The 24470-nt window shown below is 33.0% G+C and overlaps 2 protein-coding genes across 2 annotated transcripts in view; one reads left to right on the forward strand and one right to left on the reverse strand.

Annotated features, from left to right (window-relative positions):
• Nucleotides 1–24470, forward strand: part of LOC128989220 (tyrosine-protein phosphatase non-receptor type 13-like) — a 360305-nt gene that overhangs the window by 54543 nt on the left and 281292 nt on the right. The window lies entirely within an intron of this gene.
• On the reverse strand, nt 16108–16452 carry LOC128989218 (uncharacterized). The gene has a single exon (XM_054411091.1). The coding sequence runs from the start codon at nt 16450–16452 to the stop codon at nt 16108–16110; it is 345 nt and encodes a 114-aa protein (XP_054267066.1).

Below are 24470 nucleotides of genomic sequence, written 5' to 3' on the forward strand. Positions count from 1 at the left end.
CTTTACACTAGGCACTTACTTATCTACATGTCAACGTCATTATCAGCCGGTTAAAATCTGTCGGTGATTAACAATATTTGAACTAGTACTTTTCTGACCTCTAGATCAGTGGTGATTATTCGTAATCAATAAATTCTTTCTTTAAGTTATTTAAAAAAAAAAAAACGTTATATTACAAATAATTACAAATGCATTTCATTTGAAAAGAAAAGCTAGACTTGAGGAATTTACATGAGCCAGTTTAATACCTTTAAAACTCTGCAAAGGGAAATATTCACTTAGTAAAAACAATTCTGCGTGTTTGTGCCAAGAATAATATAAACTTTCAAAGCGTTGTTTTTACAGTTGGATTGTAGGGAATGACTTCTGTTCAACGCTTGTGTTTACAAATGATTACAGTGGAATATTTCCTAAATCCCTTTACTTTAAGAATGCAAACCCATGAATTTTAATGAAATGCTGAAATAGCAGCTGCGTTTGTCTGATTATTCGGCTTTACCCTTTACCCAAGATCCTCCAGTTTTTAATAAAAACATATCTAATTAGTGTTTTATTTGTTGGTTGTTTTTATTGTTTTTAATTATAATGGATTTTTTTAGTTTAGTCTGAATTTCAAAGACCCTAGATGTATACTAAGAGGGTGTGTTTTAGCGAATCTGTTTTTATCCTTCATATGATATGTTTTAAGTTTTTTAGTTTTTTCTTGGACAGCTTTACAAGTGAACACATAAATAAATGTGAAACATAAAAATACCCCGCCGCAGCAAACCTGCAGACTAAGCGAATTTCCATTTCCCTGAATGGATTTACACTAAAATGTCTCCTCAAAAATATCACATTTATTCCCTATTTAAAAAGAATCAGTTTAAAACATACTTAGGTTTGCTGCAACAGGGAGGGTAAAAGTGTTTTTTATGTAAAATGTTAATAGTTGGTAAGAAATAAAAACATTTTCCAAATTTGGGCAAAATATGTTAATAAACAAGCAAACTACAACAGTTTACTTATTCTCCATAAGAATAACATGGAAATTTTAAATTTACAATTTTTTGGAATTTTCTCCGTAAATATTAGGCGCATTATAACGCTTCAATATACTAAATTATTTGTTTTGTTAAGCTCTACAAAATAGTTTAGAAAGAAATTGCAAAATTTTATGTTTTTTGGGTCAAAAATGGGAAAAACCCATTTTTACCCCATAAAAGCCCCCATAAACCCCCGTTCCCATGGTCCGATCATGCTGGTTCGCGAACTCGTTCGAATAAACGTAGGTTTACACGTTTGTACCAAATTTCATCAAAATCGGATCATTTTTGCTCGAGTTATCGCGCTAACGGACACATATATAAATATATATATATATATATATATATATATTTATATATAAATATATATATATATATGAATTTGAACGGATGGTGTTTTTGGCCTCTAGGGACCTCAAAACGAAAAAAAAAAATCGGTCCTGGGTCCAGGTCTTACCATGAGTACTACGGTAATAGCTTATTCCCTATATGGGAAATTCGCTAAAAACTACGTCCGTGTTTTTTTTTGTTTTTTGTAGTGATACAACATAAACTGGGCATATTTCATTTTTTAATCTCTAGTCTCAACAGATAATCACAATAATTTTTCTATTCTTCTTGACAAAAGAAATCTGAAAGCTGAAATCAAAACATTGGAGTAAGCTGAGTTTTGGACCCTCAGGCTACCAATCTTGTAATCCTTATTGGACCTTCTTTTTACTTGCGACTAAGTTTTCTTCGACAACGGCTTAAAGTAATGTAAATGATCACGCAAACTAAAGCTTCTTAATAATGCATTAGAAATTACACTAACATAACATAAATTAAATTAATTCTATAGCTATATATATTTAAACTAGTGGCTTGTAGGGACATAAGTCCCTAAAAAGCTCAAATGTAAAACAACTTTTTGCAATACCGGTATTTAAACAAACTCAGAATAACATTATCTATGTGTCAGAATAGGCATCCCTACACCATATCTTTTGTGTAAAAACCAGTTTGTTGTTCTTCTTTGTTTGCTTTTGTTGATGTCATTTTCAATAAATAATTTGAATCACTCCAGTGGTTTAACATGAAAAGGCAGCAAACATATAATTGTTTGTGAATAAATACTGGTTTACTAAGGTAGCTTTGGTCTTGTGGTTAATGGGGATAAATAAAAGCTTCCCTGTTTGGAATTTTAAAAATTCATTGGAGGTTCGCCTTAAGATGAATTGAAGACGCCTGCAATTTCATCTGCAGTAGGCTTATTATACCTACGACGATCCATATTTATCCTGTCTACAAACCTAACTTCTAATTCACTGTCACCTTGTACAACCATTTCTTCCGAAGCTCTTTTGTAAATTTGTGCAAATGGATTTTCTAATAGAATTTCAGCTAGTTTTGACAATATTTCAGGTTTTAAGTCACTATTTTCTCGACGCCTTTGACGAATTTCTGTTGCTGTTGATGTGTCAATAATGTACAATTGGCCATACACGGGGTCTTCATCATGTTAAGGCAGCAAATCTGAGATTGAACGATAAATCTGTCCTTGAATTTTGAAACAGTATGGTCCTTTTCCTGGAATATCTTTCTTACTGGCTGAAAAATAAGCAAAAGCCATCGCACTGTTGCATTGTCGAATGAATTTATACAGTTGTGGGCTCTCTTCAAACAAACTTTTATGTTCTACATTAGTTTTTGACTGAGGAAGGTTAATAAGTCCGTTATGGCAACATGTCATAAAATGATTATTCGTTAGTTCTTCTCTAAAATGAAGAGCACTACATTGAATGCACTCTTGGTCCAATAATCCTGCATCATGGATCTTTACATTTCTCTCGTCTACCATGGGTCTCCTAAAAAGGGGTTGTAACATATCTTGATTAAGTTCGTCATTATCTACTCTTGCTCTCCTACGCGCACTGTCATTCCTATGAACAGTTCCCCGCCTTTGTGGTATTCCCTTGGCGTTCATATTGGCTGCACTTTACTTGACGTCCTACACTCATTCCAATGGAAATATCGATCGATATATCGATTAATCGATTGCTTCATTCGATATATCGTTTGGTTAGTTAGGTAAGGTTAACCTAACCTAACTAACCAAACGATATATCGAATGAAATAATCGAATGAAAATATCGAATCGAAAAAACCAATCGAATGAGTGTAGGACGTCAAGTAAAGTGCAGCCATTTTATAAAAGTATGATCGAATATGATTACTCTACGTTGTATTTTCACTGCACTAAAAAAAATTACTTACGAAGGAATGCAAATACACCATTTTAGAACCAATAACATTTATATGTTATTTTAGTTGTATTTACACAACCTTAACCTTAAAATGTGTAGAAATATAAAGAAAACAACATCATTTAAAATAAACTTGAACATATGATTTAAAAATAATAACAAAACAGAAGTTAGATTTAATTTCGACTCTTTGATTATTTATACAGAATATTTATTCTATGTCGTTTATTCCTTTAACACGACAATAAGGTAAAAGCATGAAAAAATGAAACTTGAGTATATATGATTTAAATATAAACAAAGAATGCAGACGTTTTTCCGACTAATCTTCAATATTTCAGTTTTATTATAGTATACATTTCATAGTTGACTGGCTAAAAGTAAACCAAATGCGTGTATTGATCACTGTTTTCAAATCTGTGGCACAGCTGTTTTAATTTCAAAAGATGTAAACAAATTAAACCCCATGTTGTTTTAATGGGAAAAGTTTTATTCTGTTGCGAATTTATGGTAAAAAAATAAGAAAAATGAATAGTTTTCCCTCAAAGTTCACGTCAAGACCTTTAAAATAAGACCCCTCCCATCCTTCTACGGCCATCCAGTCACTCACAATTTCTTTACAAAAATTTGACTTACGGAATTATATATATAGATTTATACAGAATATTTATTCTATGTCGTTTATTCCTTTAACACGACAATAAGGTAAAAGCATGAAAAAATGAAACTTGAGTATATATGATTTAAATATAAACAAAGAATGCAGACGTTTTTCCGACTAATCTTCAATATTTCAGTTTTATTATAGTATACATTTCATAGTTGACTGGCTAAAAGTAAACCAAATGCGTGTATTGATCACTGTTTTCAAATCTGTGGCACAGCTGTTTTAATTTCAAAAGATGTAAACAAATTAAACCCCATGTTGTTTTAATGGGAAAAGTTTTTTTCTGTTGCGAATTTATGGTAAAAAAATAAGAAAAATGAATAGTTTTCCCTCAAAGTTCACGTCAAGACCTTTAAAATAAGACCCCTCCCATCCTTCTACGGCCATCCAGTCACTCACAATTTCTTTACAAAAATTTGACTTACGGAATTATATATATAGATTTATACAGAATATTTATTCTATGTCGTTTATTCCTTTAACACGACAATAAGGTAAAAGCATGAAAAAATGAAACTTGAGTATATATGATTTAAATATAAACAAAGAATGCAGACGTTTTTCCGACTAATCTTCTATATTTCAGTTTTATTATAGTATACATTTCATAGTTGACTGGCTAAAAGTAAACCAAATGCGTGTATTGATCACTGTTTTCAAATCTGTGGCACAGCTGTTTTAATTTCAAAAGATGTAAACAAATTAAACCCTATGTTGTTTTAATGGGAAAAGTTTTTTTCTGTTGCGAATTTATGGTAAAAAAATAAGAAAAATGAATAGTTTTCCCTCAAAGTTCACGTCAAGACCTTTAAAATAAGACCCCTCCCATCCTTCTACGGCCATCCAGTCACTCACAATTTCTTTACAAAAATTTGACTTACGGAATTATATATATAGATTTATACAGAATATTTATTCTATGTCGTTTATTCCTTTAACACGACAATAAGGTAAAAGCATGAAAAAATGAAACTTGAGTATATATGATTTAAATATAAACAAAGAATGCAGACGTTTTTCCGACTAATCTTCAATATTTCAGTTTTATTATAGTATACATTTCATAGTTGACTGGCTAAAAGTAAACCAAATGCGTGTATTGATCACTGTTTTCAAATCTGTGGCACAGCTGTTTTAATTTCAAAAGATGTAAACAAATTAAACCCCATGTTGTTTTAATGGGAAAAGTTTTTTTCTGTTGCGAATTTATGGTAAAAAAATAAGAAAAATGAATAGTTTTCCCTCAAAGTTCACGTCAAGACCTTTAAAATAAGACCCCTCCCATCCTTCTACGGCCATCCAGTCACTCACAATTTCTTTACAAAAATTTGACTTACGGAATTATATATATAGATAGTAGTTATTACACTTATATACTAAGTGTAGGTTTACGATGTCTCATTACTATTTAATGTTCTGTTACTAGTTAGGTTAAACAAGTAACAAAATATTTAATTTATGGTAAAAAATCTCCTGACAGTTCGGCGTTTACATGATTATTGGATATTTGTCCAAATAACATTAAATACCACCTGGGGGGTAAACTTGCCTAAAAATGTTCAAATGGACTGTATGTTGAAAGAGCAATATTAAAAACTTGTCACTAATTATTTAACAGATATAATGAGATTGATGAGGTACCTTCCTTTTAACTGAAGTGTTGAGAAGACGAAGCCGGTAGACGCAAGGTTATTTAGACGGACAAAGGTTATTGTATGATATGTAGAAATATCTAGGTAGTGCTTGAATACGGAACACCACCAATACCTTTTTTGACATCCACACCTAATGGCAACTATTTAAATTGATGTATAAATTTATGCTTGCTGTAATGTTTGACATAAATTATGTATTGAGATTATGGAACTTCATATGTAACTTATACTGCAGGATACGTTTGTCTGTTTGTGTATGCTGAAAACAATTCTTACAGCCAATATGTTTAAATTTTACGATACATATTGAATTTCTATGTTGCAGGTGAGGGAATCGAGATTCCACAGAAATCCTTTCTTAATTGTAAGTTTTACACAAGTTATTACTTAGCTCATCTACACTGCTGCAGGATCGTTTACGATAAAGTAGTTGTGATATCTAGTTTGTTAGTTTGGTATATGTATACTCAAGCTTTCATTATAAAAGGTTTAATATACTATCAACAACTTTAGTTATTAGAAGAAACCTAACATAAAATGGAACCAGAGTCGTTAATTTTTAAAATGTATATTTTTATTTCCTAATAGCTCAAAATGGATTTCTAAATGATAAAATACTCATTTGAAATATTTTTACGTTTGTTTATATCAAAACTATCATTCATTTTTATTATTCGTGTATGTATATTAGGCGGGCTTCACTTATTTAGAATACAGTATTTGAAGTTATCTGTACAAGCCTTTTAATTTCGTTAAGTTTTTAATGTAACATTAGTTGTTGATATGAAGTACGAGTACTATTTATTTTACAATTAATTAGTAGACTACAAAGATAACAGTACGGTTTAGAATTAATGCACCTGGAAATGGAAAAATTTAGTTCTAAGGAGAATATATAAATTACCCTAAACTGGTCAGTTATACATTTAGTTCTATATTATTATAACTCTCTTACTTAGAGATTGGCGTAAGCTGATAACAAAGTCCAATTAAACAATCGTAGATCGCTGGAATAATATTTGCATTCCCAAGCAAGCAAGTTCCCAAACTTCGATTGGTTCGCAAACTTCCAAACAATCCTTCGAAGAAAAAAGCTTAGTCTCAATAAAGCTTTCATTCCATTGTCGTCTTCTGAGATATGAAATATTTGCCAGATGATTTGTCTTTCATTTGTATTTTCCTTCAAATTTACAAAAAAAGAAAAGAAAAGAAACAAAGGTTATATTTTTTTTATATTTGTATATTTAAAATGTATGTTTATTCATCAAAGCTTAGATATATGTCACAAACTCTTGCATATTATTTGCGAGTTTTCTTTAACAACTTAATGTATATGTTACAGGCAAAGTAAACAATGTAGGCATTCTAAAAATTACAAGCTTTCTTCATAATGCCTGATGTTTTAGGCAAAGTATGAAATGGAGTAGTAACGATAGGATTTTACACAATGTGACTAGTCATTGTATAGTTTGTCACAAAAGTATAAAATAAAGATAATTGCTTTTAAAATACTCATTTAACAGGATTGATTTATTTTGTATATAGATAGGAAAGGTTATTTGATTTCTAGATTACATTGGATAATGCTAAAAAATGAATAAAAAGTCTGAAAAAGGCCTTTAAAAAATTAAGTATTGTGAATTTTTTTGTTATGATTATTTTAGATATTGTTTTATTTTTATTTTAGAACTTAGAATTTATTTATTAGGTTAGTTTACTATAGATATGATAAATTAATTGTTAAAAAGTCTAAAAAAGTTCTGCATCTGCATTTATACTTTTCCTCCAGTGCTAACATGCATTCTATGTACAATGCTTTTTACATTAATATCATTTTAAAAGAAATACCCTTCTTACAATTTAAGTGGAAGTTGAGCTAATTTATTTAAATTAAACCCAAACTTCTTCACTGTAAAACATGAAATACTAAAAGCAAACGAATTGATCAATATTACTATAATTACTTAAATTGTTTTAAACACTAATAGAAATGTGTTCAAACTTTTGCTGTGAATGTTCAATTCTTTCCATTAAGTGGGCAAAGTGAAAGGTCCAGTTTATTGTTACATTGGAGTATATGGATTTGTTATAACAGACAGTCCATGTAAATTAAACAATTGAGATCAACATAGTTTCGATATCAATAGTTAAAACAAATAAAATAACACATTATGTATAACCCTGTCGTTAAAATAAAAATCTGGCATTAACAATCAGGCTGCAAGCTGGATTAAAAGTTGTTGCCAAAGCGCTCGTCATTTGTTTGATGTGGTGATGTTTGATGAAACAAACGCCTTTTATGAATCGTATTGAAACAGAGCAATTAAGTTTTAATTGAAATAAATTAGTGATTTATATTAATTTATTTTATATTAGAGACAATGTTTAATGCTTTGACAGTTAATAACTACAGTGAAATATGAATTTTTAATATCACTGACTAGGACAAGGAAAATAACCGAATGTCGGCGTTGCAAATAACTTAGGTAGATCAATTATTCGTGTAAGCAGAAACGCAGGATAATTATGTGTCTATAAGAAACAATTTGAAATTGGTCGTCAAAAACCCAAAAAACCTAATTGTGAGACTACCCTGGTAATATTAAACTAAATCAACTATCGTTATCTGTAATGTAATGTAATCAAATACGTGTTTGAAAAATATTGTGAAAGAAAAACACATATTCCAGTACTATCAAGCTGTAGGTGAGGTAAATGTTGTTTTGTAGTAATGGTATGTTTCTGGTAATCTGAAATCACCCACTTACTGGTTCCGAAAGCGTTGCGCTGAGAGTTAACAGTACTATATATTTTAATGTAATATTATATTATAATATACAGAGTGGCTGAAAAGTAACTTGCACCCCCCCCCCCTTAACTTTTCATCCATTTGAGATATTCGAAATCGGTTTGCGGCAGCCTTTTTAGATATGAGAGGCTACAACTATTATGGTAAATTTTTAAAACATTGCCCTTAGGGGTAGCGGGGATAGGGGATAGCTCAAAATTTTCAAATAACAAGTATAGTCGAGTTTGGTATCATTTTACAGGTCTTGATGAAACAAAACAATTGACATAAAGAAAACTAAAATCGGACCACTAAAAACAAAATGGCAGTTAAAAATTACTTTTAATAACCACTCGACTATACTTGCCGTTTGAAATCTTTGAGCTACCCCCTACCCCCACTAACCCTAAGGGCAAAATTTTCAAAATTTACCATAGTTATTGTAGCCCCTGATATCTAAGACGGTTACTGCAAACAGATTTCAAATGTCTCAAATGGTTGAAAAGTTAAGGGGGGAAGCAAGTTACTTTTCAGCCATTCTGTATATATTTTATTATGGGATAGACGGACTGATATTTCTTTATTGAGACTGGACTTTTTACACTCCAATAAATTAAACGTTCGAGGTTGTCCTCAACTTTTTGGGCCCGACAACAGAGTAGCAGTACGCTTAATTGTCCCTTATACATTTCAGTTCTAAATGGTAGCTATACAATTGACTTTAGTTCTATGGTTTCCCGCATTTTACCAGCTGATGACCCATAGTTCCATTTAACACGCTATACACATTTCATCATAGGTTTCGTCATACAAAACTCCTAAAACATGTTCTGAACTCCAAACCAGTTCATCGCCCCTCGAATCTTTCGCCTATTCAACCTAAGGGTCACTGAAGCATTGTTTTGAGGGGTCATTAAAGGTACCTTATGAAACCAGAAGGTAGTCTTTAATAGTCATCGTAGTCAAATCTTGGACACTGAGGGATGTGAGCGTAATTTCAACGATGCTTTTCTGGAACACATTTGAAACGTGAGTTTCATGTTGTACGTGGTTTGATTGTTAGTCAGTATAAAATGTTAACAAAGATAACTCCCTCAATTTGTGACGGTTATTATTTATTTGTATCTTCATATTATTATTATGTCTTCATCTTCATTTATTATGACCTTCATAATTGATAGCATAGATTACACTTGGGTTTTTGCGAAGTTATGAAATGTGTTCAAAGTTAGTGTCTATTACTATGCTTATAAACTTACAAAAAGGAAAACGGGAAAAGGTGTATGCAATAATTGGCAATAAATTATAAACTAGATACAGTTTGTTTCTAGTGGACTCGATTGCTTAGTTAATAAAAATATGTTTTAGTAATTATATTTTGGAATATTAAAAGCCCCTTTGGTGCCTACAAAGGGCTCTCCTTTTAATGGAAAGTTCTTTCTTTGATTACCTAATACGATTTACTTTCACCGAGCACTCATTTTGCTTCTAAGAACTTTAAAAATCTTGACATTATTTATTTACTTAAATAACTAATGTCAAGTAAATTGTACTTTCTGCATTCAAATATGATATAATAGTTTTGAACAAATAAGTTTAAGTTTGTCAAAACACAAATCTGGTGACAAAAGATATATCATCACAAAACAACCAGATTGGACTTATTTGTATGAAAATACTATTTCTAAGAGTAGTGAAAAAACAAATAAAACCACTGATTTTAATGCTTGAATTAATTAGTTTAATTGGTACCAAACACCAACATTTTATCATAGATTAAACATACTCCCTTAGATGTAATCGATTGTATTTTATAATTTATTAGAGTAAATTTTAAAGGTTGGAAAGGTTTGTAATATTTATTAACTTTAAAGTTGAGCATTTTTTTCATACTATGCATTCTTTATAAAACAAACTGCAATAGAAAAACAATGTGACTGTTAAAATTTAATCATATTTATAGCTAGAACAAAAGATATCTTTTGTGAAAATTTTACGTAGAAAATGTCCTTGAGGCATGAGGAACAAGGGACAAAGTTCGGTTCAACAATCAATAAAGCCTTAGAATAGTTAAAATGTTCTTCCAACATGAGGATCGTGATTGAATAATATTAGAAAGTACCAAGATTTATCCGTATGAATTTGTCAAAACTGGATGAAAATACGTACACTCACTTATATACTAGTAAAAGAAAAAAATATTTGTGGCTCACCCATGGGATACGATCGTTTAACATGAACTAAAATGATAAAAATGGATCAAATAAATCTAGATTCGATTCAAGTACTTCTATTATACCGTATGGCAATAAAGGCCGGATAGTAGGCAATCTCACTACGATTTTACCTTGGCATCTAAAGTTTATTAAATACTTAAAATCTATGGCTAAACGACCACGCGAATTCACGGTTTGTGTATATGACACGTAGGTATGCTTTACATCGATAGAAGTGTCGTTACTATATATATAGAATGTTTTATAAAATATATTCAAACCTAAAGGTATAATGTTGATTTCTTGGCCACTACACAATATGTAATATTAGTATAATTATGTGGAAGCAAGAAGAATATATAATACTGACCGATATACAGGGTGTCCCGGAACTCTCTACCAATATTTTAGGGCATTGATCCTGGGTAAGAAACGTACCTAAATATCATATTTAAACTGTCCGGAAGTCCTTAGTTACTCACACAGCCGCCATTTTGTTTTTTCCGTTATTATTTTTTTTCTAAAGAATGGTTAAACATACGAATTGGAAACTTTGCACAAACATTTATGACAACTAAACAAAGCTACAAAAAAATTATGACGATTTTTCAAATTAATTCATAAAACAAAATGGCGGCCATTAAAATTTTTTTCTTAAATAACTCAAAAACCATTGATTTTACAAAAGTTTTAAATGGCAGCCAATTTGTTTTATGAATTTGAATAATCGTGATCATTTTTTGGTAGCTTTGTCTAGTTGTCATAAATGTTTGTCCAAAGTTTCCATTTCGTATGTTTAACCATTCTTTAGAAAAAAAAATAACTGAAAAAAACAAAATGGCAGCTGTGTGAGTAACTAAGGACTTCCGGACAGATTAAATATTATATTTAGTTATTTATGTTTCTTACCCAGGAGCAATGCCCTAAAATATTGGTCGAGAGTTCCGGGACTCCCTGTATCATGACCGTAAAATATTCGACGTTAAAGTCGTATTCAACTGATAGTATAAATAAAAAGCGTATAAAAGTAATCTTAGAAATATTCAAAAAATGTTTATGTAAATTGAAAATCAAACAAGTTTATGATTATTTTTTGACAGTAAATGAGGTCGAATATCTATTTTTACGAATCATATTCAACAAATCTTTCCAAAAAGATAAGTTTTAAGCTTTAAGCTTTTAGGAGAGCTTAGCATTCAGAATAACAAGCTATTCGTATTCAGCTTTCTCTTTTCCAGACTCATAATGCGGACGCCCTTGTGGAGACCTTACGAACAAAGCCCTGCGTTTTGTATATTCAACTTGGACATTTATTTTGAAAAGTACAAATATATAATCAAATACTAGCTCTAAAAATACATAAAAAATAGATCAAATAACCTCTGCATCAGTAAACCTGCAGACTAAACAAATTTCCCTTTGCCTGAATTGATTTTAAATTAAATCTATTTAAATAACATGCGGTTTAAAAGTACCTAGGTTTGCTGCTAATAAAGTGCTACTAAAGGTTTGTTTTGGGGTGCTAATTAAGTTAGTTTTTAGTAAAATATTAATAGCTCAGAATGAAATAAATAAATTTGCCATGTTTGAAATAATATGTCCATAAACAAGCAAACTAAATTATATACAATGTTCTCCATAAGAATAACATGGGAATTTTAAATTTGTAGCTTATTATATTTTCTCTGTAACCAATAACTCTTTAAAATTTATATGCAAATAAATACAAAATTCACTTAACAATCTGAATACAAGTTGGAAGATTGCCCATGTGAAACCATTGCCTAAGGTTGCTGCGCCAAAAACCGTCCAGCATTTAAGACCTATCTCCGTGTTACCTGCAATGTCAAAAATAATGGAAAAGATAGTAACTAAACAAATTGCTTCATTTCTAGATGACTTTGATATATTGCCTAAGCTACAGTCAGGGTTTAGAAAAAACCACAGTACTTGTACTGCACTGACTAATATGTTTGCGGATCTATTCGATGCCAAAGATAAAGGCCTATACAGCACATTAGCTATTCTAGATTATTCCCAAGCATTTGACTCTATTGATCATGAATTGTTATTGGCCAAAATGAAGTGCTATGGCTGTAGTGAAAAAGTTGTTTGTTGGTTTCGGTCCTATTTGGAGTCCCGACTGCAGGTTACCAAAATTGGGAGTGAGACATCAGATCCGCTTTGCAAATTGCGTGGTGTTCCTCAAGGTAGTTGTTTAGGACCTGTGCTGTTCAATTTGTACACGTCTGACTTGTCCAGAAGTGTAGAATATTGTACAGCACACTTGTATGCTGATGACTGCCAACTACACTTGTCATACAAGCCAGACAAGACATCAGAAGCAATCCGGCTCATCAATGCTGATTTGCACAGCATTTTTCAATGGTCTGTCATGAATGGCCTTGGATTGAATGTTGACAAGTGTGTAGTCATGCATACTGGACCAAACATTATGATGCAGGAATTGAGTAAATCTGCTATAGAAGTCACCCTTGATGGCATGAGATTGTCTGTTTGCGACACTGTCAACACACTTGGTGTTGTACTTGACAAAGACCTCTCTTTTTCTGACCATGTCACATCTGCAGTTCAACGCGCAGTGGGTAGACTGAGAGGTCTTAGCAGATTTAAAACTCTACTGCCAGAATATGCCAAAATGCAACTCATGCGGTCCTTGGTCCTCCCAGCCTTTACATATTGCTTTCCTGCATATGGAAACAGCATCTCTAAGGAGGATATGGCAAGAGTTCAAAGAATTCAAAATTCTGCAATAAGGTTCATTTTTGGCCTTAACCGCTTTGACCACGTGTCCTCCTTCCGAGATGCTGCAAAGCTCATCCCAATGGATGAAATATGCAGGAGGCTGACCTGCTGCCTGGTCCACAAAGTGCTCACGCTGGGAGAGCCTCAGTACCTCAGCGAGAGGCTTAAGTACAGGGGGGAGATCTGCCTGCGTGGTACTCGTTCCGACCGCAGGCTTCACTTTCCTAAAGTGAGGCTTGAGGTTGGAAGAAAGTCATTTTCTTATTTTGGCCCGCAGTTGTATAATGGCCTCCCTCAGGACATAAAGAGCTCCAAATCGTATGGCTCATTCAGGGCCGCAATGCAGAAAAACAAATGCAAATTGTAAATGTTTTTTTCTTTGTAGTTTTTTTTGTATATTAAATTTATGTATATATTAGGTTAGTTTAGTTTTAGTTTGACTTGAGTAAGTTTGAAAATCATGTATATGAAACTCGCTTGTAAATAAAGGCCTTTTTATTTATTTATTTATTTATTTAATAAAACTCCACAAAAATACAGGTTGGACTATTTGTTGGGTAATTATTTCAATGTTACTGTCAATTCCAGAACCAAAATAATTGGCTAACCTGAGTACTTTGTAATAAATCACTACTATGAATTTAAAACTTTGTGGAAACCACAGTTCTGATTCTTGTAATATGTCTAAATAATATTAGGACATTTATACACTTTAAAGTTCTAGCTACGCATAAAAGTGAATAAATAACCATGTAAGGCTCTGAAATATGTTTACGAAAATATTTATTGTACAGCACTAATATACAGGGTGACCGTTAAGTCTTAGGACGACTTTATACCTTTTAAACGACAAACGATATCAGAACCACATTTGGTATACCGTTACTGGAAATTGTAAGCTAATTTTCTTCTGACCCCCGACGGGCCGTCCCCCAAAGGTGATATCCGACCACCATGTACACAGAAAAGTAGCTTACAATTTCCAGTAACGCTATACCAAATGTGGTTGTGATATCGTTTGTCGTTTAAAAGTTATAAAGTCGTCCTAAGACTTAACGGCCACCCTGTATTTACTGTCATATATTTACTAATATATTAAGGCCCGATTTCACCAAACACTTAAACCGCCGTTAAACCATGCTCTAACTGCAGTTAACTCTTAACTGACGAAATCGGATTTCACCACCCGCCGTTAGCGCTAGTTTAGACTAAACCGTCGTTAGATAATTAACTGCCCAATTTTGACCGGTTAACTTCTTTAATCCTTCGTTAAGGAAATGTCAGCTGGCTTTAAGTTTAAAGTTGATATGGAAAGGCGAAATGGTAGAAGAGAATACGGTACGAATTAGCTTTTGAAAGTAAGCGATGGCAATGAAGAGTAGCCTATGTTGTTTACCGAACTAGGTGGATAAGAGAAAGGGTTAATGATTTTAATAACAAAGATGAAATTGATTTTATTATTAGATATGAACTATCAAAACGTTTAGCCTTTTTCTTTAGGAAATGAATACAAACCACTGTGGTGGTTTGTGTTTAGGCTATCCCACATAGTGCATTGCTTTAGGTTACCCCATAAGGTTTTTAGTTAGGGCGTAGGCCCATATCTGTGATCAGCGACCGCATTGAACTGATTGGCGATCAAGAGCCGTACTCTTTTATCCCGGCTAAAAAGAGTGTCCCGGCTCTTCTACCAACATTATCAAATTTATTATTTCATTGCTCGAAAAAATAGGCTCCCTTTTCCTTCTCCCGGCTTTGGGTAACCCTAACCCAACGTTCAAACAATTGTTTTGCGTTCGGTCAGACGTAATTAAAGCAAAATCTAAACCTAAATTGTCATTATTCTGCTAGTATTTTATAGAAAATAATTATTTTGGTGTTATCTTTATTTATTTATTTATTTATTACATACACGGCAAACGCCATTTTACAGGAGAGTTGAGTTGAGATTGATAGTTATAGTGCGATCAATAATTAAATATTTTAACAAATATGAAATACTAATAAATAATATAAAATATAATAATATGAAATACTAATAAATAACATGAAATATAATAATATGAAATGCGATACAATACAGTTTTGATTAATAAATATCATGATTTACAGGACGTGACAGCTATACAGGCATGTTGCACGAAAAACAATATAAATAGACAATTTAACAACAAAAACAATCATAAAATAAACTATTAACAACAAAAACTACACGTCAAACCATTTTGAACAAGACAATATAGATCAATTACAACAAAAACAATATAAATAGACTATTTAACAACAACAACAAAATAAATAGACCATACAACAGTAAAACAGAAGGAGAAACAGATGAGTGACATTTTGACAATATTTCACTACATGTGCATTCTTCTGAGCACGGCACTCGTTTTGGACTTGAAGGAGGAGACACTGCGGCCAAAGAAGTTGACGTCTCGGCAAATGCTGTTCCCTGTGCGCATCAAGCGAGGTACCGGACAGTGCTGAATGTAAGAGGTGGAGTAGTGATCTCTTTTAAACAATTGTTGATGTCTGGAATGACGAGGGACGTGGAAGTCAATCTTTCCCAGCAGCTCAGGACAGTCCAATGAGCCATTTACTAGCTTGAAGAGGAATACCGCGTCCATCAACTCTCTTCGAAGAAGCAACGGTGGGAGGCCAAGAAGCTGACGAATCTCGTTGATTTCAACTTCAGTGTAGCGAAAACCCATCTTGACTCCGATCAATCTAAGAAAACGGTTTTAAACTTTTTCTAGTTCATTAACCAATCCCAGTTGGTAAGGGGACCACACAGTTGAGTTGAATTCCAGAATTGAGCGGCCGAGAGTCATATAGAAAGATTTAATGGTGGTAAGAGAAAATGGTCCTCTGGTGGCTCTGAAGATGAAACCGAGAACGGAGTAGGCCTTGGAGCAGATGCGAGATATGTGAGCGCCAGGGTGAAGGTTGTATGTGAAGAAAACACCCAAGTCGCGGACCTCTTTGACAGACTGCAGAACTTGAAGACCAATATGGTAATTGAAACAGTTCATCTGTGAAGAGCGTGTGAACTGCATGACCACACACTTATTCTCATTCAGGTCCATAGAGTTGATTCGACACCAATGAATAACATTGTCAAGGTTTCTCTGAAGGCGAGCGTTGTCATCCTTTGAGGAAATCTCACAAAAGAGTTTCAGGTCATCTGCAAAGAGGAGAAACCTAACGTCCAGAATATCTGCGATGTCATTTATGAAGATGTTAAATAAAAAAGGGCCAAGCAGAGACCCTTGAGGGACGCCAGAAGTGACACTAAACGGAGCCGATAAGGCCAACGAGTGCCTTATTATTGTTTATTGTTGTATTGTGTGTGTGTGTTTATTGTTTCTCGTTCTTGTAATTCTTTTGACTCCGTTTTTTTCACTACTTCAAATGTACCAAACTGGTTAAGTGAACAAACAGAATATTGAACATCCAGGTAAAAAGTTGGATTTTGAGTCTTGACTCGACCGCAAAACTCAATCAATTTGTTCCTCGAATATGTTTGATCAACATTTCTTTGCCTTTATTTACTTTTAATTGTTTTGGTATTTATTCTTGCTTTCTGTTGTTATTTTGCTCAGAATCTATTGTATTCCTGTAAGCTTGCTGTCTGAAGTATTTGTTTTCACTACCTCATAGACACTGATTTATTTTCTAGGTTATGTTTACTTGCTCCCGTAACAGCCCGGTATTATGACAGTTCACTGCCACCGCCACCTGGATTTTACGCTAAACTCTCGTTTATAAAACCAGCGTTAGTTATGACGCGTTTTCTTTGGTGAAACCAGATTTCCTTAACTGTGGTTTAAATCATCGGTTAGTTTTAACCGAAGTTTAACTAAACCATCGTTAGCGAGAATTTGGTGAAATCGGGCCTTAATATATTTAGCACTAATATTTACTGTAAGACAATGATAGTTTGGAATTCACATAAAGATATTGTTTAAATGTGTTGCGTCATCAAGAAACATAAACATACAAGCACATGAGAAGAAATAAATAATACAACGGTATTATGATTCAAATCTCTAAAATAATAAACTTCCACACAAAATCTCTAGACTTCCAAGGCAAATGTAAGCCTGAAGGCCCATGAAAAAACCTAAAGTATATAAATATGTTTATCATACTATCATTATACTACTCACAGAAGTTTAGACATTTCTCAAGTTGAACGTTATAATAAAATAACTAAATTAACAAATCCCAATTTCCGTAAACTACGAGTATATGATCTCAGTCTCATTACTGAACAAGACATAGATGCCAGTGTGGTTATTATCAGCATCGGCATACAATCATCTGCATCAGTGTATTTACTTTACCAACCGTTGGTGGTTGCGTTTCTAAGCAACCCAATGGCATTGTTATGCCATTGTTTGAGTTGATAGAAGTAGATATACCTAAATGCTAGTTTTAAAAGATTTTAGGTTTTTGGATAAATACTCGGATAAAAAAACCTGATTTTATCTGTAAATGAGTTATTTCGAACACCATGTAGTTTTAATAATTTCAACACAGTTTTGTACTTTCGTAATTGGAACGTTTAAAATTGGCTTTAGCTGGACAATGGATCCGTCCATTAATTGAATTATCCCTAATGGAGATTGGCATGGACGAGTAAATGGTTAACAGCTTTGACCTTCAAACTAAAACCGTTAAAATCAAGTTTACTTGGCTAGAACGGATCAAAAATAGAATCCGCTTTTTAAAACTAATAACAACCCCCCCAACCTGTATAAAGATACTTTTCTGTTTTAAAACTTTTTGTTCTTGTAAATAATTAAAAAAAACTTTGATAATTTATAAGTTTTCTTTTAAATATCCTCTTTCTGCAATTGTATGCATGCCATGTTCAGTCTAGTAAGTGCTATTTGGTGTTTACTATTTAGCAAATATTTCCCAACGACATACGTCGCTCCTACAAGTTGAATATCTTGTCAGAATTTCATCATAGTAAACTTTTGATCACTTTACCAGATTTCATATATTGATTGCAATATTATTTAACTATTGATCTTCTTTTAATTTTTGCTTTAACGTATGGTATGAATTATCTTTGACTTCACCCGATCCGTTTTTTGGCAGACTCTCCTTGGCTCTTCTTGTAAGTTAATTATATTCTTAAATACATGTTTGTGATGGCATATTTACGAATTACAAACACGTTTACCCAAAACTAATTTACACTGTGATCAAAATCTGAAGTTTCAAAATGTCCAACACAGTTCAACCACAGTTGCACATTTAGTTATTGGTCAATTTAGTCGTGGTAAAATTCAAACAGTCCAAATCATTAAAACAACAATAGGCTCAACTTGTGGTTAGATAATTCTGATAACCCTTGGTTTGGAGCCCACTATAAACTAACGGGTCATACCTTTAGGGAAAAATCAAGAGATTATTACGAAAAGGTGTACAGACCTTTTCGTTCCAACCTTCTCTTATAAAATCTAACGATAAAATATTCTAAAGGTTAAACTTTTAATTTAGCGTGTAAACGTAGATCTAGAGCATGGTGGAAGTAAATATCTAGAGTATGAGGATTGAAGAGCCAAGTATCTAACCTGCGCCAATTCCCCTCCAGTATGTGAGCAATACAATCACAACACAACGATGTGGTCTACCTCCAAATGGTAAACCAAATAAGCCGATATCCCAGCAACATGAGGAATCAAATATGGCATCCTTCTCTCTTGGGGATTTAATACAGGATTTTTTATTAAAAGATTTTCTAAATTAAAATTATTAAGCTGATGTAGGTGCATTTGTAAACTAATATAGTAGTTATTCTTACCCAAAGCAATTTTTAAGATCAAATTCATAACGGCCCAAAAATAAATTACCTAAACCTCATTGTTTTATATACACTACTAAATGTGGCCAATTCAAGAGCCTCACTGACTCCAGCTAACTCCCCAAATTACTTTCGGAATGATCATGCTAAGAAAATGTGCGTCGTTCTTCCTTTATAATATAAACTATTGTGGACAATCATAAAACTTAAGACTTATACTTAATATACTTATACTTATAAAATTTTAAGTTCTAACCTTGCAAATAAAAAATAAAGTGCTGAATCGATGCGACTATGTTTAACTAAATAAGTATCAAAATTGGTTAAACGTGTTTAAATAGGTACACCAGATTTACATTTATGTGGATTTTTAATAGGTTGTCGGTCTGAGAATTTTCTGTGTCTGAAAAATATTTAGCAAAGCAAGGAATTGAACTCACGACATCGCTGATTCAGGCTGTCGCGCTACAGACTTAGGAATTGGCTAAGCAAGATTCAATTCAATTCAATTCAATTATTTAAGATGGGGACGCCACTATGTGCGTATTTTAACCCAAATATGAGTGAAGGATGAGTGTAGGATGAGTGGCGCGATCTTGTAGTCTTGTTAGTGACTAAGGCCGACATGTTCCTTAGACACAGCTGTTAATTAATAGCCCAAACAGCTAATGGCAACTAAGGGACCTACAGTTTATAGTGGAATCCGAACCACATTTTTCCTTGTAATTTACGAATTAGTCTAATTATCAGGATAATACTGCGGATAGTCGTAGTACTCACTAGTGCGGACGTTAATCCACACCAGGGAGCATCGCATCCACAGTGCATCCCTATAAATATCCACAATTCGTGACCTCCCAGTAGCTGGATTACAGGACGACGCCACCCGTCCCAGTCATGTTTAAGCTAAATTATTTTAACTCCAAGCAACCAAGCAAACATTGAATAAAAATCGATTCACTGCAGAAGAATGATGCGATTTATCGAGCACTAATACATAGTATTTCCCAAAAGAGCTGGATATTGAAAAGAAATGTCAATGTCAAAATCAAAATTAAACTCAACAAAATAAAATCCAATTCATTTTACAGGGCTATCTTGTTTGGTCAGAGTTGAGTTAATTAGAGGCCGCTGTTTAACGGTGTTCAATTAACTCGCTCCAATTAACTATGATGAGACAAGGTGGTTCTTTTCAATTTCAAACATAAATCAATCATGATTGACTTTGTAATATTTAAACAATTAATACATTGATTGATTCATTGATTTCCTAAAAGTTTCAATACACTTGTAAAAAAGGGTTAATTGTCTTGCAATGCAATCCTTAACATTGCGAAGAATTCGGGGAAAACGTAACGTATTAATTTTTACATTCATGGATAATTTTTTACCCTGTACTTATGTCAGAACTATGTGTCCCCCATAGCCATAATGGTACAATTCAGGGTCTCCGGACTGGAGGTACCAATAAATACGAGGATATAGTTCCACCAGGGGTGTGAAATGTTTTTGTTCTTGGTGAACTATCTACAAGAAAATTATCATATCCACAATAGTGTGTATGGTTTAACGTTCATTTGTCCATAAAACTTCAAAAAAACACTGCTTCTACATACTCTTAAACATTCTACGCCACTTATATTCAGGAAAATATGTGACATGTAATAAACCTGGATCTGCACTAGCCATGGCAACAACTAGCCCAACATGTGATATGAGCTAAGTCATTGTTATTTATTATAACATAGCTCAACTAATTACAATACTTCTCTGTAATACTATACTACGTTACTAGTCCTGAAAATAAGTGTTTACAGGACGAGTGTGGTCGTTTACGAGTCCGGTACACATTTTGGACGAGTTACGTACGATAGCCACCACCAACTAAAGGACTAAAAATCACTAGTCATAACCTCTAAGAGAGGTTATGTTTTTGTTTATAACCACTCATTGCCACCCACATACTGTATAATCAGCTGTTTGGTGTTCGGTAAAACTCATTACAGTACAGTAGTACGTAATAGCACCCCATTTGATTAAGCTGGCAGCAAACAGCTGTTTTCTGAACTGAATCCTTGCGTGGGATGTTCGTCAAAATAGTGTAGTGTGGCGTAAACACTAAAATGAGGCTGTTATTCACAATTAGTTAATGTACAAGTTGTTTTTATGGGAAGGAATTATTTATCTTGGTCATGAAATGTGGTTGTCAAACTTTACACCCACAATTTTTTTCAGGTTACTTTTCCTTTGTAGCTTAAATAGCTTAGAAAAAAGTAATAAATAGCCCTAATAGAGTTACAGTTACCTATATTACTCACAGAGCTAAAACATTGTTTTCCTTCTTCCTGTCTGTTCTCTGTTCCGCAGCGTGTGGTCTCTAGATTGTAGTCATTATGCTTTGTACCTGTAAAATGTTTACTTTATGCTGCAAATAAAAAACAAAACAAAACTTGTAAAATAAATATATCGCAAATTATTGGCATATAACTACAGGACCTACTCTACTTTCCAATATCAACTTTATTTGGTGAAGGTTATATGATTATATTAACATATTTGACAGGGAAATCTTGGTTGAGTGACATAATCCCTATGACAGCATATTACTCTTGTACACCCACTGAGGAGGCTCTAAGATGTCATCTTCTTACATATAAGTTATTGCAAATGAGCTATCTAAAAACGTTTTGTTTATGTATTGGTTTTGAATGATTGATTAAATTAATAATTTTTGAAATATTAAGTATGCATTGCATTTAAGTTGGATATAACCACTTCAAATGATTAACTATGATTTTAATTACGTAGCTTTCAAATATAATCTTACTTTCTGCAAAGAATGCTAATCAGTCCGTCTAAAAGCGTACTAATCTTATTCAATGATGTACAATATGGACATACATTTAGTCTATGTATAGGTAAAGCTTCATTATGGTGTCGCATATACAAATATTATAAGACCATTGGCAATTTTCGATATGTTAAACATACAATGTGAACGTATACCAGAAGGTGAATACATAGGTATGTATCATTCGATTGAGTTTGACTATTCACGGCTATCAGACCAACTAAGACCGAAAAAATACAAACGTAATCTTACTTCAATCTGTTGTTCGCTAGGATGCAATTGTTGTCTTGATAGCCAGAGTCTCTTGGCCTCTGGTGACTGGTGTCACTGGTTGAAATAGATTTATACTTACGTTCGAAATAGATAAACTGCACTGGAGAAACTTTCCACACTCGCCTGCGGCTTGTGCGTAATTTCTCTCATGTACAGCGAGGTGCCATTTCGCACACTAGTTACGCAAATAACCATTTTCTATATAAACAGAATGCAGAAGTTTCAACAATAGTAATAATTGACATTAATTCGATTCTTTGTCATTTTAAATCTATTGTTCTATTCTACCTAAATTTCACGTCAATTACGTGTACAATTACGTCAATGTGATTAATGCAATGCATAGTATAGCTTTAAACAGAATCTCAATCGTTGATCAATGAGCTTTATTTAGCATAGTTCTTCACATAACCTGGTTGTATCTGCGGATATATAAGTCCCAATCCCGGAAGTGTTGCAGCCAGGAAAACGTTAACTGACGTTAACTGTGGACTGTCAAACTGTCAAAGTCAATGCTTTACTGCCGCTGTCTTATACACACGTTCCTGTACGTGCTTGGAATCGTCACCAGGTCCTTAACTTGTTTGTTTCAATGTGGGGTGTATCGTTATAGATTGAACATAGATTAATTATTTATTTACTGGTCAGCTTAAACTGCGTGTACAAAGGCAAACAAAGGTAAATGTTTATCAAATTTGAGGAGCTTAACATTTTTGTCTGCATTTTATTGGTAAGCAAAATTATGTCATGGCTGCACAAAATTTCACTTTTTATGTATTTTCTTAAAGCTTATAGATTATTTCCGGTTATGCCGCCCTCTCATTCATGTCATATAGATTTCAATCGTTAACCGGTACCATTAAAATTGATATCGATTAGAAACACCGACCATCACGTTTAATCTACTAACTACTAAATTATGAAACGCTCTTTCAATTTATGTTGTCAAGTAAAAGTTTACGGGATATGAGTGAATGTATATAAAGCAATATTATAAGATATGTTTTATCATTTCAGTGTACACCAGCACAGCATTTTCTATTCAAAAGATAATTGTATTTTACAAGAAAATACAAATTAAAAGTTAAAATAAATGACATTAAATCTAACTAATACACCCTACTATACGTTGGTTACTTATATCAACGATAACAATAAAAAAATTACAAATATGCAGCTCTAGTAAACATCACACTCGGAATAAACAACAAGCCATTATTGTAAACTGTTTAGGAAATTAAAGAACACCAGATAAAAGAAAGAGCAACAAGTGAACTTGTAGTGATAAATTACAACAAAAGTTGTCACTGACGACAAACGCCTTTTGCTTTGTAAGCTTCGCTTTTGTGATTTCCTTTATCAAGTTTAAAGTTGGTATTTTAATTTATTTTGTGGTTAAACAAATAAGTAAATCAAGTCATTAATGTATTTTTTATCTTTTAAACTGAACATACATCATTCTTAATTACTCATTGGGTTAACATTATACCTACCATTTAGTGGTTAGCGTCTTGGACTTCGGTTTTAGAATAACGCATTCAATTCCTGAAATCAAAATAAGTTGAGTGTTTTGATTGAAATCCTATAAAATCGTGTTAAATTCATACACAATACCACTATCTTAGACAAAATATATACATAATGTAGTTTGGTCGATAATCTGAGAATATACTATAATGTGGATATATTTAAATAAATTCCCTATAACACTCACTCAGCGTGTATCAGAGTTATTCCATGATGCGACGATAGTTAAGAGTGGCCAGTGATATATTCAGCATTTGCCCTGGATTGTGTTACCAGCTGCAGGGTGCGCCAGATTGCAGCCACCGCGTTTTATTTCGCAGTTACTCATCCTCTCAAAGCCGAACCTTGGTTAAACAGAATTCTCTAGTGATTAATCAGCAGTTTTGGGATTCCAGGTTCTGTAAATTGGGATCCAACATGATTTTAGCTATCGTATAAAGTTCCAGTTTACATATCGGGGTGGTAATTATTGTTTCTGCAGAATCATCTCGTGAAAGTTCAACACGAGTTACGAGGTTATTTAAAATTAGGCTACATACTGCTGGTTATACGATACATGGAATGTGTTTCCAAGTCTGAAAAATATATATCTACAGTAGAAAAGGTATAACTAATATGTTCCTTTTGGTGGCGAT

The sequence above is a fragment of the Macrosteles quadrilineatus genome, unplaced genomic scaffold (genome assembly GCF_028750875.1).
Source record: "Macrosteles quadrilineatus isolate MER2022 unplaced genomic scaffold, UCM_ALF_1.0 Scaffold_3__2_contigs__length_128488019, whole genome shotgun sequence".
In the NCBI taxonomy this organism is placed as follows: Eukaryota; Metazoa; Arthropoda; class Insecta; order Hemiptera; family Cicadellidae; genus Macrosteles; species Macrosteles quadrilineatus.

Bases quoted from the DNA above. Each gene is read 5' to 3' on its own strand.
- LOC128989218 (XM_054411091.1), bottom strand. From the start codon at position 16,452: ATGGACCTGAATGAGAATAAGTGTGTGGTCATGCAGTTCACACGCTCT.